General features: G+C 38.5%; 2 protein-coding genes across 4 annotated transcripts; one reads left to right on the top strand and one right to left on the bottom strand.

Annotated features, from left to right (window-relative positions):
* Window positions 1-498: 498 nt before the first annotated feature.
* LOC106318185 (protoporphyrinogen oxidase 2, chloroplastic/mitochondrial) lies at window positions 499-4,505 on the bottom strand. 3 transcript variants are annotated; one of them, XM_013756061.1, is made up of 18 exons: window positions 4,414-4,505; window positions 4,268-4,307; window positions 3,982-4,117; window positions 3,835-3,900; window positions 3,671-3,721; window positions 3,521-3,577; window positions 3,365-3,444; window positions 3,239-3,275; window positions 3,033-3,098; window positions 2,916-2,956; window positions 2,466-2,598; window positions 2,162-2,335; window positions 2,009-2,083; window positions 1,672-1,795; window positions 1,469-1,577; window positions 1,207-1,281; window positions 1,008-1,114; window positions 499-857 (listed from the first exon to the last, which is right to left on the bottom strand). In XM_013756061.1, the coding sequence occupies exons 1-18, from the start codon at window positions 4,445-4,447 to the stop codon at window positions 736-738; spliced, it is 1,527 nt and encodes a 508-aa protein (XP_013611515.1). In that variant the 5' UTR covers window positions 4,448-4,505; the 3' UTR covers window positions 499-735. The 3 variants fall into 3 exon arrangements, with proteins under 3 accessions (XP_013611515.1, XP_013611514.1, XP_013611516.1); XM_013756060.1 differs by having other exon boundaries at window positions 4,268-4,310; window positions 4,414-4,495; XM_013756062.1 differs by lacking the exons at window positions 4,268-4,307; window positions 4,414-4,505 and having other exon boundaries at window positions 3,671-3,741; window positions 3,982-4,113.
* Window positions 4,506-7,851: 3,346 nt separating this feature from the next.
* Window positions 7,852-11,775, top strand: LOC106318145 (serine/threonine-protein phosphatase 6 regulatory ankyrin repeat subunit A-like). Its single transcript, XM_013756011.1, has 4 exons — window positions 7,852-8,281; window positions 9,470-9,745; window positions 9,836-9,973; window positions 10,071-11,775. Exons 1-4 carry the CDS (start codon window positions 7,982-7,984, stop codon window positions 11,598-11,600), a joined length of 2,244 nt encoding a protein of 747 aa, XP_013611465.1. The 5' UTR covers window positions 7,852-7,981; the 3' UTR covers window positions 11,601-11,775.
* The last annotated feature ends 13 nt before the right edge of the window (window positions 11,776-11,788 follow it).

Here is an 11,788-nt window from a genome sequence, read left to right as displayed (position 1 = left end):
TTTCCTTAAGCTGTGTTCTTCGCTAGTAACAATTTGGTATTTCAAAGTGACAATTATGAATCAAAGGATGTATAATTGTAAATGATTCGTTTATCTCTGGTTAATATTTATACTAAATTTTTTAGCATTTTCATGATATGAAAAGGAACAAAAAAGACTAGAACAATACCGGCTCTAATCTTAATGCTGCTTTAGTATCAAAATGACACTTAACAATGTAAACATGGGTTTGAGACAGAGGACGCTTTATAGGAGAATGATAAGACAAGACAGAAGACTCAGGGAATGGGAATGGCAGAGCATGTGAGACGAAGAGACCTAGACATTAAGATACTAACAAGTAGCATTAAGACAACCTTTTCGGGGACCATTTCATGGTTTTGATTATGCACAAGGAACAAACATCAACATCTCCTTCTCACCAGAAACCAAAATAGTTTATCTCCAACTTATCTTAGTTATCTAAAGAATAGAATGATATCTTCAAGATAAGGCAAGATCAGCAATTTGTTCTTTAAAAAAAAGGATTCTTCAATCCTAAAACATCCTCATTATATCATGATCAATATAAAGCACAAGGAAACGGACCAAGCAATGTGTTGATCGTGTAATGTTGGGACTAGTGAATCTATGAGAATCTGGGTTTTGCTGAGTTTGTTGGTTAATCCCACGGCTTATTGCATTTTACAAGTTTACAAACTTAAAGGGATTAAAACTGACGAACCTCGGCAATGTTTATAAGCTGTCCTCTGATTTCTTATCATTCGAGCAAGACTCCAAGTATGAGATCACGAGATCAGCTGCTTTGCAACCTGATGCTATTGATTTCCCAACAGAGAGCCCGCCTCGATGATTACCTGTTCATTTCGATCCGTTAACGATAGAAAAAAATAACTGCAGTTAATCGTCTCAAGTCAAGGCCATAGGTGGGGATACTACACCTCATCATCATGGTTCATGAGTTTAATGGTCTCTTTTTACGAGACTGAAACTTTGATGGAAGTTACCTGCGTAGAAGAACCCGGGCAGATCTTTTTCCATCTTGTCTATTGCTTCCATGACTGAGTCATAGCTTCTATCATACAACGGGAATGCTTTGTTCCAATAAACATGGCTGCAGTTAACATATATTGTTGATCTATAAGGATAATCTACCCTTTCGTACACTAAATGATTAAATGAAGAAAAATTCGAAACTCCACATACTTGACGAACACGGGTTCACCTTCAACCCCCAACAGTCGCTGAAGGTCAGAAGTCGCAACTTGTTTTAATTCATCCCTGCAAAGATAGAACGTAGAAGGATACTTAATCAGAATCAGGAGATGTAAGAAACTAGAAAATGGTGTAAGTGCCTAGATACTTCGCAGCTTTCATAAGTATCATGTATCACATTTCTCAGTGACTATACGTAGCTTGAATTAACAGAGTTAGAGTTTTTGTGTTTAAAGCATCAGATTTATCTTACGTGGAAGCTTTGGCTAGTTCCTGGTTCCTACTCCCACCAATAAAAGTTGTATATAGATGAAGGTCACTAGGGCAACGATCTGGAAACATCATTGAGGAAAAGAGTGTACCTGTGTATAGAGAAGTGTGAAGTGCTGATAATTATAGAAAGAGAAATATACGGCTATTTGTTTTGAGTTATGTCCTAGGACACCAACATGTTACCTAGAGTTTTGAAACCATGCTTTTGCTCCTTAGTTGGAATAAGTACCCCAAAACCTTCGAGGGGTCTCTTTACTTTCTCCTTTGTGAATGTGGTGATTATAACCGAGAGGGGCATATACTTAATCTGAGCAATGAACAGGATCAACATCGTGATTAATTCGAGTTGGAATAAATGGTGCATATACATGCAGTGAAGACTTTTGATGTCACATCAATGTCCTCATTATCAGTATTTGGAGTCGAGAATTCTAAGGGGAACATGAAAGGATGGAAAAAAAATTTAGATTTAGACCTAAGACTCGAGAACATTTTTGAAAGTTGGATAAGACATGATTACCTCAGGGAGAAAGTTTAGCTTGAAGGGTTCTCCTCCTTTCATAACCTTCATCTCCTTCACATTGCACAGAGGAGCCTACGGTACATAAATATCTTGTCATCATTAGATGGATTCGGTTATTTTCATCTCACATCCGACAGAAACGCCACTAACCGTCATAATTACAGCATCATAATGCAAGTTTTGTCCCTGCGCCTCATTATGAGAAACACAAGATAGTGACCAGTTTTCTTGTCTTGGACCAGCGTTGTAAGATAAAGAGAGAACCTTGGAGTCTAAATTGAGCTCATCCCTTGAGAGATCTTTACACAACATCTCAGGAAGAATCTGCAATCTCACAAAGTGGAAAGATACCAACCACAGGTGGTACAGAACAAGAAGAACATTAGTACTACAGCGGGAAATATTTGTTTATGTGATCTAATCTAAAATCTAGCTTTCGCTGAGAAATCATCACCTGCATTCCCCCCTTAAAAGAAAATGACCCGCGCGAGCCCTTCTTTGTGCCAGTGGATCTCTTTGTTTCTCCATTTTTACTACCTTTAGCAGCAAACTTTGTTCTGATTGCACCGATTATTATAGAGCCAAAACTGAAAAAGGTATAAACTGTTTAGCAACTAAACCGAAGAACAGTGAAAGACCTAATCGCCATAAAATCAGCATAGAGAAATACAGAAATAGGAATTTCTCAAGCCATTCTCAAACATCAGGAAACTACAGTTCTTTACAATGATGTCTTTCCTGATAAAACTTTTCTGTCTGTCATATTACATATCGAGGTTTGATATTTCTAAGAATAAAATATACAAGTGAAGAAATGACCATAACCCTAGCAGCAGAAAAGAAAATCAGGCTTGGAAGTATTCTTCTAGTGACTAAACACAGTATAGCTACATGAAAAAGGTACCTTTTCTCTATATTCCAAAGATCTGGAAAAGAATGCTTCATCTGATCACAAATGTGAGGAATATAAATGATAGTTTTTCAAAACAAAGACATCAAGTAAAGTGGCAAAGTCGCTCACTGAAAGGGATTCAGGGTCCGCAGCACTTGTTCCACCAACAAAAGGGTCAATGAGATAGTCCACAACCTTACAAATCAGATACATAAAAAGGAGACATCAAAAGAACATCACAGTGATCTGAAATTGATAAAGATAACCCACAACTGGTGTTCAGCATGAGATAAGAATGTTTCAGTCCAAACTTAAGGCTAGGTGTAGTAACAAACCTCTTCTCCAAAATGGCGTTGAAAGAACCCGCTTACACTACATAAGAGAAATTGGGAGGTTAAACTCAATATATAAGCTTATATGATTGAGATTGCTGATGGTCTTGGCGGGGAAAATATACTCACCTCTCGACTACGAAGGAGTCTGTTACTTTTGAGGACGAATCATTTTTCTTCCACAAAAAAGGTTCCAACAAGATTTGAAACTGCAAGCAAGGCCTAGTTCGTTTAGGTATTTTTGAAATACTGAAAGCACTTTGGTAGAAGAGAGGTAAAATGTACCTTCGATTGAGTAGAGAGCACACTACTTGTGACCAGCGCTATGGGATTAGTGGGTATCTAACATGAAATAGAGAACATTTCAGTAACATAAACACCTTATTATTTAAAGAAGCCACAAGCCATAAGAGTCAGAAAACAAGTAGCGCTTACCATCACAGGTAACCCATTCCGCACAATGTACCGTTTCTTCTGTGAAAGTGGCTGAAACATTATAGAGAGTGCTGTAAGAAGGGTCGAGACACACATATAAGACCAACGTAGAATCACATTTTATGTCTCTCAGTGAGCTATCAACAACCATGGAAAGTACTCACAAACTGCTGTTTCTCGCGAAGCCCAAGATCATCTAGCAAACTCCCAACTTCTGGCTCAGCCTCAGTCTACACATGCAACAGATGATCATCATCTAACCCTTGAGGAACAAATATGTGTAATTAATTAACTAATAAACAAGAAACTACCATTGTGTTAGCTCCTTCGTCCCAAATCAAGCCATTATGCATAACACTTCTCAGCTTCCCACCTACTCTTCCATCAGCTTCAAACAGAGTCACATTCACACCCTTCGATTTCAACTTGTAAGCCGCCGCAAGTCCACTTGAAAAACCATCAAAGACATTCACGAAAACAACACATATGTGAAATAAAACAACGAATTGACAACAGATCCCGATCCCAAAATTAGGATAATTCAGCAGAATCACACAGCACAATGCAGATGATGATGATAAGCTCTGATAACATTACCTTACACCTGCGCCTACGACTGCAACTCTTTTTCCTGAAACTGCTTCAAAGCAAAAACAAATTATTGGAAGATACGAACAGTTCAAAATTATTAAAAAAAAAAACTGAAAAATCTACACAATCAGCTGAAATAGAAGTTCTCTAACGTTTATCATGATCTGCTGCTGCGTTAGACGCCATTGCTATCTGCAAAAGCAACACACTTCAGCGTCAAAATGTCTGACCAGATGAAGAGAAAGCAGGTAGGAGATGAATAAATTAACAAATTCTTGCTTCCGAAACGACAACAAAGGGTGTCGTTTCATTTCTCAGGCCCATTAAGTCCACTACCATCTTAAGATATGTTTTTAACGGGCCTTGATTTTATGTTTCTTCGCGCCCAAAACAGATTCTCTCTTATCATACAACAACCGTTTTTGATTTTTTTTTTTTTACATTCAAACATATATAATCCATAATTTAAATATTAAAAATTATACACAACCACGATCTTATCTTAATTTCTGTTCCCGACCAAGAAAGCTTTTCGTTATTTATAATGCAGATTTATATTTTAATTTAATGGGGACTTGGGCATCTAAAAGAATGCTGTAACTTGATGGTAGTTATAGTGGCAGTTAATTTAATGGATGAAATGAAAAGCACTTTCTTGATTAGATCATTACTGGTTTTATTATAAGAAAAAGTATGTAACAGTACTACCAATAATAGCTTTTTAGAGCATACCAACATTGAATATTAACTCAACACATAAGCTCAAAAGTAAAAGATATCTTAAACAATAGTTTTTGCTGTGATTACGAGAACATTATGTGGCCCATTTGTACAATGGAAAACTCGAAACTCAAACTTAATAGATTGAGGATTGTCGCATGACTGAAGGAAAATGATAACTCATATGAATTTTTTAAGGTTAAATAGATTATTAACTAGGTATTATAGTTGCTTGCGCCATGCCGCCATGGAACTTTAAGACTGAAGCAAACTAGTCAAATATTTAATCTCTGTCGCCAAATACGAATTTTAAATATTTTGATAACACGTACAATCGTGTGCGACTGTCTTCTATTATCCTTTTCAAATTTTCAAAGTTGAAAAAAGTTAAAAAGTCATAAGATGTTTAGTGCAAGTTGTTTTACTTTTGCCACTTTGTCATTTTCCATTGACATTGTTTGCTTACTCTTTCTTAGCGACATATATCAAGTAGAAACATGTGAGGATTTGAATTTTGTATATGCTTGATGTCTTACTATTATACGTTTTCTTTGACCTAATTGTTAGGATTTCTTGACGTCAAAGAAAGAAAAAAGTGATGATTATGTTGTTCGTAATTTTGTTATAAAAGTCGAGCTGCAATCATATGAATCTGATCAACAGAATATTTTTTCTCCAAGTGGGATTGTTAGTATTTAGGCAGGGAAATTAGGAGAGGTGCTTCATGCTTTGTCCTAATTAGAGTTTTGGGAAATGATTCGAAACGCGTAATTTCCGAACTATTGTTGGGCCCATACCTTTTTTGTGGGCCGAGTCGGTGGGTATTCAGTTCATTTTTTTTTTTTTTTTTTGATATAACTATATAATAAAATCATACAATTCATTTCGTTTTTATTAATCACTTAATATTTTGTATCACGTATAATTAGTTTAATCTCTTACTATTTTTATCACATTTGAGTGTTTATGATCGTGACAAAATCATAGATAAAATTTGCCACGAAATATTGCAGATTGAATACAAGAACGATATTGCTATAAGAACCACCGTTTTTTGGTCTGATTTCTTGTTAACCACTTGACTTTGTTTATACTTACATAATAACATGTTTTTGTAAAAAAAGAAGTCCAACATTTTACATGATTTCTATAATACTGTACTTGCTAAGTCGAATCAAACACGTAATTTTCATGTTGCAATCTGGAGGATCACGAGATCTTTGCGCGACATGAATGCCCACACTAGGATCCGAGGAATCACGCTCCTATGGTCAACTCATTTTCGTTTAAGGGTCCTTCATTTAAACCATATCTTAAAATAATAAATTATATGGTTGAGCTCATACTCATGGCACACTAGAAATAAATAGAGCAAAAGTGCACCGTACACGTTATTGATTGTTGGTGTAAGATGTTTTCTCTTCCTCACGTTTGATCTAAGAATAACAAAGTATAAGTTCTATATTTTCCTCGTTACTACACGAGCAATACACTGTGTAAAACCATGCTGCAACTTTTCTTTAGGGAACTGTATATGATTTTTTGGAATATTTTCCTTACGATATTGATTTACGTCAATTCAGCTACAGCAGTATGGGGCCTGCATTGATTTAACCAAAATAGTCATATCTACAATTCTACATAGACGTATTCCACGAGTGAGTTGTTCATGGTTGATGGGGAGTCAATCTCATGACGAGTCACATCTTTGCCGTACGTACGATTAACGAAGGTATGGTCCTATTACAGATACCACATCCCATGTATTAATCTCCACCGACTTCTCCAATACTCTCTCTACCACACTTTGATATTTCTTGTATCATCCAAAGATCTCACTTACATCACTTCACTATGTCCCCCTCAATTTAATTCTGATCGCCCACTGTTATTAATATGATCTGTATTCTACTCTATTCACGTCGTCCACGACAAAAGAGATAGAGAGTTATAATTGTGAAGATATGTGTCTGTTTATAAACCCTCACTATTGGTGATATTGGCATTGACCCATCATCAATTCACTGCGATGCATCTAACATAGGCCAAAAACACATGGCCAACATACCTCTATTTACTATATCTCAAGAATATAAAATACAGAAAACATACTCTGATAGATAGAGCTAGACTAATCGAACAGGGAAAGTTGTAGAAATGTAGCTATAGGAGTGAGCAAAAGAGCATGGACGCACCGAACAAAATAAATGAATATTCGTATTGATAAGTTTCTCTATCAACAAAATGAACAATTTCATAGCAGTCTTATCTAATTTTCCCTTATTACCAGTTACCACCGTCCAATATATCATTCTACTTCTCTTCTTTCCCAGCTAATATCTACCTATATTTGACATGAGTTAGTCTAGTAGAACTCTCCACATTTAAGGAAAAGTAGCTAGTATTGTTTCTATATTTACATTAATATGATTTGCACTGCTCTATATAGAACTATTATCATTATGATGATTTCCTGCCAACTTCAACCCAAAAAGATTGGACATTTTTCTATATTTTAATGAGATTTTTTTGGACAAATGTTTATGAGATTATTCCTATTCAGTTTTATAAGGAAAAAAGAAGAAGCTTGTTTCCTTTTATTGTGACTATTCTGCTCAACAAATATTTCTGTAAATGTAAATAGTTTTGAATTGATATATTCCAAAATAGGACCCACGTGGGTCAAATAAATTAAGAGAATTGCATTAACAGTTTTGATTATTTTCCGGTTAAGCAAGTGATCACAAACTATTATGTACACACGGTTAAAAATAGGGTCTAATAAATTACCATTCATAAGTTAACCGTGGTTCTAGTGCAGTAAAATTCCGTGTCAATAAATTCTCCACACTCCTCTTCCACATCCCTGGCGCTCACTTCTTTTCAAGTCTCTCCCCTCTCTCTCTCTCTCTCTCCATAGAGACATTCCACTAAAGCGGCGACGTTTTGGTAACATTCGGTCAACGACATAAGGCGGCGGTAAGGATCACAGCTCCGACAATGACGGTTTTCTCCGGCAAACAAGTCGTTCCGGTGGACTACGAGGCAGAGGTATCACAGCGGCTTCTGGACGCCATCCTCGACGGAGACATCAAAACGGCATCGGATTGCGTCTCCGATCCGCTCCTTGACGTGAACTTCGTCGGCGCCGTCAGTTTGAAGACGAGGAGGAGCGAGGTCGTGCTCCGTGATGAGACGGCGAGCGAAATACGAGTGGAGTACGAGGAGTTCAAAACTGACGTAACGGCGTTGTTCCTCGCCGTTAGTTTCGGAAACGTAGCTCTCGTGAAGATGTTACTGGTAAGTTTTTTTTTTCCTCCGAATTTGAAACCGTCGAATAACACAACCTTTACTAATCAATCAGTTTTGCATTTACGTATTTTTTTTTCTTACATTTCTCTCACTATTAAGCTTACTTTACTTTTTCCTATTTTTCGAAATTCAAAATTTGGACACTTCTTTTTCTTTATTATCAATAAATAACATCCGTATTTCATTCTCTCTGCTTTTTATATAGAAGAGAGTAAAGTATTCCTGTAAAATTTTGAAAAATATCTGCGCCAATTAAATTACTTGTTTTTGTTTGTACTTAGCTAAGCTAAGTGAGCTCTGGCCATTTTATTAATTCAAAAAAATCTGAATTGGATTCCGTGCGAGTTTTTAAAATTCATAATCTGTTGACTAAGCTTCAGTTCTCACTTAGTGTTTAGGAATCTTCCAAGATGCGCGAAAGATGTTACATAAATAAAACACAAGAAGTGCATCTTTAACCGAGTCTGATTTGCATATTTTGCGGGCATCATTATCCAAGCTCCAAGTCACACAACCTTTTTCTTTTGCAGCATCAGTCACAGATTTGCTTTTTTTTCCCACTAAATTCTAATAATAAAATCATGATTGCTGGATTTGGGATTAAGATGCTTAATCCCCAGAGTTAATTAGGCTAAAAAGTAAAAAAAAACTCGGATATGGGTTGCGCTTCTTTGATGGTTCTTTTTTGAGACACAACCAAAGCTCACTGTTTGTCTGCAGTGATAATTGATTGATTACTGTCTTGTTTCCTGAAAGGAACTAATGATATTTAGTACGACAACAAGTGTTGACAACTGCACCATGTAGCTTGTTCACTAAACAGAACCTGAGGCCCCCCTCATATGGTCCTGTCACTAGTCATTGGCTCTGCATCTGGATTATATGAATTTTAATTCTCATACTTCCTCTCTTTCCACTTAAATCATCATGATATGTCTGTGATCTAGCCAAGCCACACTCTTTTTGTGTCAGGGTTGTTCCCTCATGGTCTTGTAGATCCTTTTCAATTATTCACTTGCATTATTGAAACAACTTACTTAGTTTTTTTCTGTTGTTCTTGTCTTCTTCTGGCTCTTGTTTTCACCCTACGTTGGATACGTTAGCAGTGTATAGCTTTAAAAATTACTGTTTAAACCTTTACAGCGATCTGACTTTTCGTGCAATATCATGTCACAGAACATTGGAGCTGATGTGAACCAGAAGCTCGTCAGGGGATTCGCAACGACTGTAGCTGTAAGGGAAGGTCATTTCGAGGTACTTGAGATTCTACTCAAAGCCGGTGCTTCTCAGCCCGCCTGTGAGGAAGCTCTACTGGGGGCCAGCTGTCACGGACGCGCTGAGTTCGCTGAACTGATTATGGGAACTGATCTTATTAGGCCTCATGTCGCTGTCCACGCGCTAGCCACTGCTTGCTGCAGAGGTTTTGTGGACGTTGTAGGGACCTTGCTCAAAGTAAGTTACTCATCTTGCAAGTTTTACTAATTGACCACTTAAAAGTTGTTATCTAACAGAAGATATTTGCATGTTCTTGCTTCATTCCAGTGCGGAGTAAATGCTAATTCAACGGACAGGCTTCTGCTTCAATCTTCAAAACCTTCTCTATACACTAATGTGGACTGCACAGCTCTTGTTGCTGCTATTGTCAATAGGCAGGTCTCGGTCGTCCGCTTGCTACTTCAGGTATTTTTTCTCATTACACTAAAAAACTTGGTCCTTGCAAGGAGAGTAGGTATCGTATCTAAGACATACAAGCTTTTCTTTGAATGATTTTTTACAGGCTGGTGTCAAGACAGATATCATGGTGAGGCTAGGAGCATGGTCATGGGACACTAACACTGGAGAAGAGTTCCGCGTAGGAGCTGGAGTGGCTGAGCCCTATCCTTTAACCTGGTGTGCTGTAGAATTCTTTGAAACCAGCGGTGAGATATTGCGTTTGCTGCTCACACTCCAATCTCCAAACGCTCCTCACAACGGCCGGACTCTGCTCCACCACGCTGTTCTTTGCGGTAACCACGCAGCCGTCAGAGTCCTCCTCAGCTGTGGTGCTGATCCAGAAACTCCTATCAAAGGCATTGAACTCCGACCGATTCATATGGCTGCACGTTACGGATCAGTGGAGATCATACAAGAACTGGTTGGCTTTGGCTGCGATGTGAACTCAAAGAATGATGCTGGAGACACGGCTCTGCTGATCTCAACAAGACACAAACACTCTGAGTGCGTAAAGATTCTAGCAGTATCTGGTGCTGACTTCGCCTTAGTGAACAAGCATGGCCGCTCTGTTATTTCTGTCGCTGAATCAAGCAAGTGGTGTCTCGGATTAGAACGAGTAGTTCTTGAACTGGTCCGTTCTGGCGTGGCTCCACATTCAAGCGACGCTTCAGTTTTCTCGCCGTTGCTGTACGTAGCTAAAGCAGGAGACGCCGAGGCGCTTAAGTCTCTTGTAAAAGCTCAAGAAGTCTTTCTAGACTATCAAGACGAGGAAGGCTTCTCGGCTGCAATGCTAGCGGCCATGAACGGACACGTTGAAGCGTTCAGAGTTTTAGTCTATGCAGGCGCAGACGTGAAGCTACTCAACAAATCAGGCGACACTGTTGTTTCTCTGTCCGAGAAGAACGGTAATTTAGACATGATCGAGAAGGTGATGCTCGAGTATGCTCTCGAGAAGGACAACAGGAACATGGCTGGTTTGTTCTACGCTCTACACTGTGCTGCAAGGCGTGGAGATGTTAAAGCGGTTAAGCTTTTGAGTGGAAAAGGATACGGTCTTGATGTCCCGGATGGAGACGGCTACACTCCTTTGATGCTTGCGGCTATAGAGGGCCATGGAAAGATGTGTGAGTTCCTGATTAAACATGGAGCGAACTGCTATGCTAAGAACGGAAGAGGGAAAACGCTGCTTGACGTGGCTGTTGGTGATGCGGAGGAGGTGATCCGTGACGAGTTGTCTAGGAGGTTTGTGTTAAAAGGAAGCAGTGTGATGAAACACACTAAGGGAGGGAAAGGGAAGAAGCATGGGAAGGGGTTGAAAATGTTGGAGTCAAGTGGAGTGCTGAGTTGGGGAAAGTCGAGGAAGAGAAACGTGGTTTGCAAGGAAGTAGAGGTTGGGATGAGCCAGCGGTTCAGGAGGAACCGTAAGGGGAAAGGCGATGCAGCGTTTGAGGAGGAAGGGGTTTTCAGGGTTGTGACTAAGGAGGACAAAGAAGTTCATTTTGTGTGTGAAGGTGGGTTGGTTGGTGCAGAGATGTGGGTGAGGGGGATAAGAGTTGTTACAAGAGATGCTACTTGTGGGAGAACTCAAAATTAGAGTGTTGTTTTTGTACATAAGAGAAGTTTTGAGAAGGAAGCTTCATTCTGAAGGTAGTGTGTGCTTCTGTTGTGTTGTGGGTGTGTTTATAGTTGTTTGGTTTGCTTAAGAAGATTGGTTCATATTCTAGTTTTGATATCTGCAATATAATTGTGAAATAGCTTGTTAAGTTTGAGATTTCAATGAAT

Source organism: Brassica oleracea, chromosome C9 (assembly GCF_000695525.1).
Source record: "Brassica oleracea var. oleracea cultivar TO1000 chromosome C9, BOL, whole genome shotgun sequence".
Lineage (NCBI taxonomy): Eukaryota > Viridiplantae > Streptophyta > Magnoliopsida > Brassicales > Brassicaceae > Brassica > Brassica oleracea.
This window is presented reverse-complemented; position numbering and strand designations above follow the sequence as displayed.

Excerpts from the sequence above, each read along its gene's own strand:
- LOC106318185 (XM_013756060.1), bottom strand. The coding sequence starts at position 4,447 with ATGGCGTCTAACGCAGCAGCAGATCATGATAAAC. Across the intron at positions 3,722-3,834 it reads TTCGCGAGAAACAGCAGTTT|CCACTTTCACAGAAGAAACG; the intron begins GTGAGTACTTTC and ends ATAATGTTTCAG. Across the intron at positions 3,578-3,670 it reads GGAATGGGTTACCTGTGATG|ATACCCACTAATCCCATAGC; the intron begins GTAAGCGCTACT and ends ATTTCATGTTAG.
- LOC106318145 (XM_013756011.1), top strand. The coding sequence starts at position 7,982 with ATGACGGTTTTCTCCGGCAAACAAGTCGTTCCGGTGGACTACGAGGCA. Across the intron at positions 9,746-9,835 it reads TTGTAGGGACCTTGCTCAAA|TGCGGAGTAAATGCTAATTC; the intron begins GTAAGTTACTCA and ends GCTTCATTCCAG. Across the intron at positions 9,974-10,070 it reads TCGTCCGCTTGCTACTTCAG|GCTGGTGTCAAGACAGATAT; the intron begins GTATTTTTTCTC and ends GATTTTTTACAG.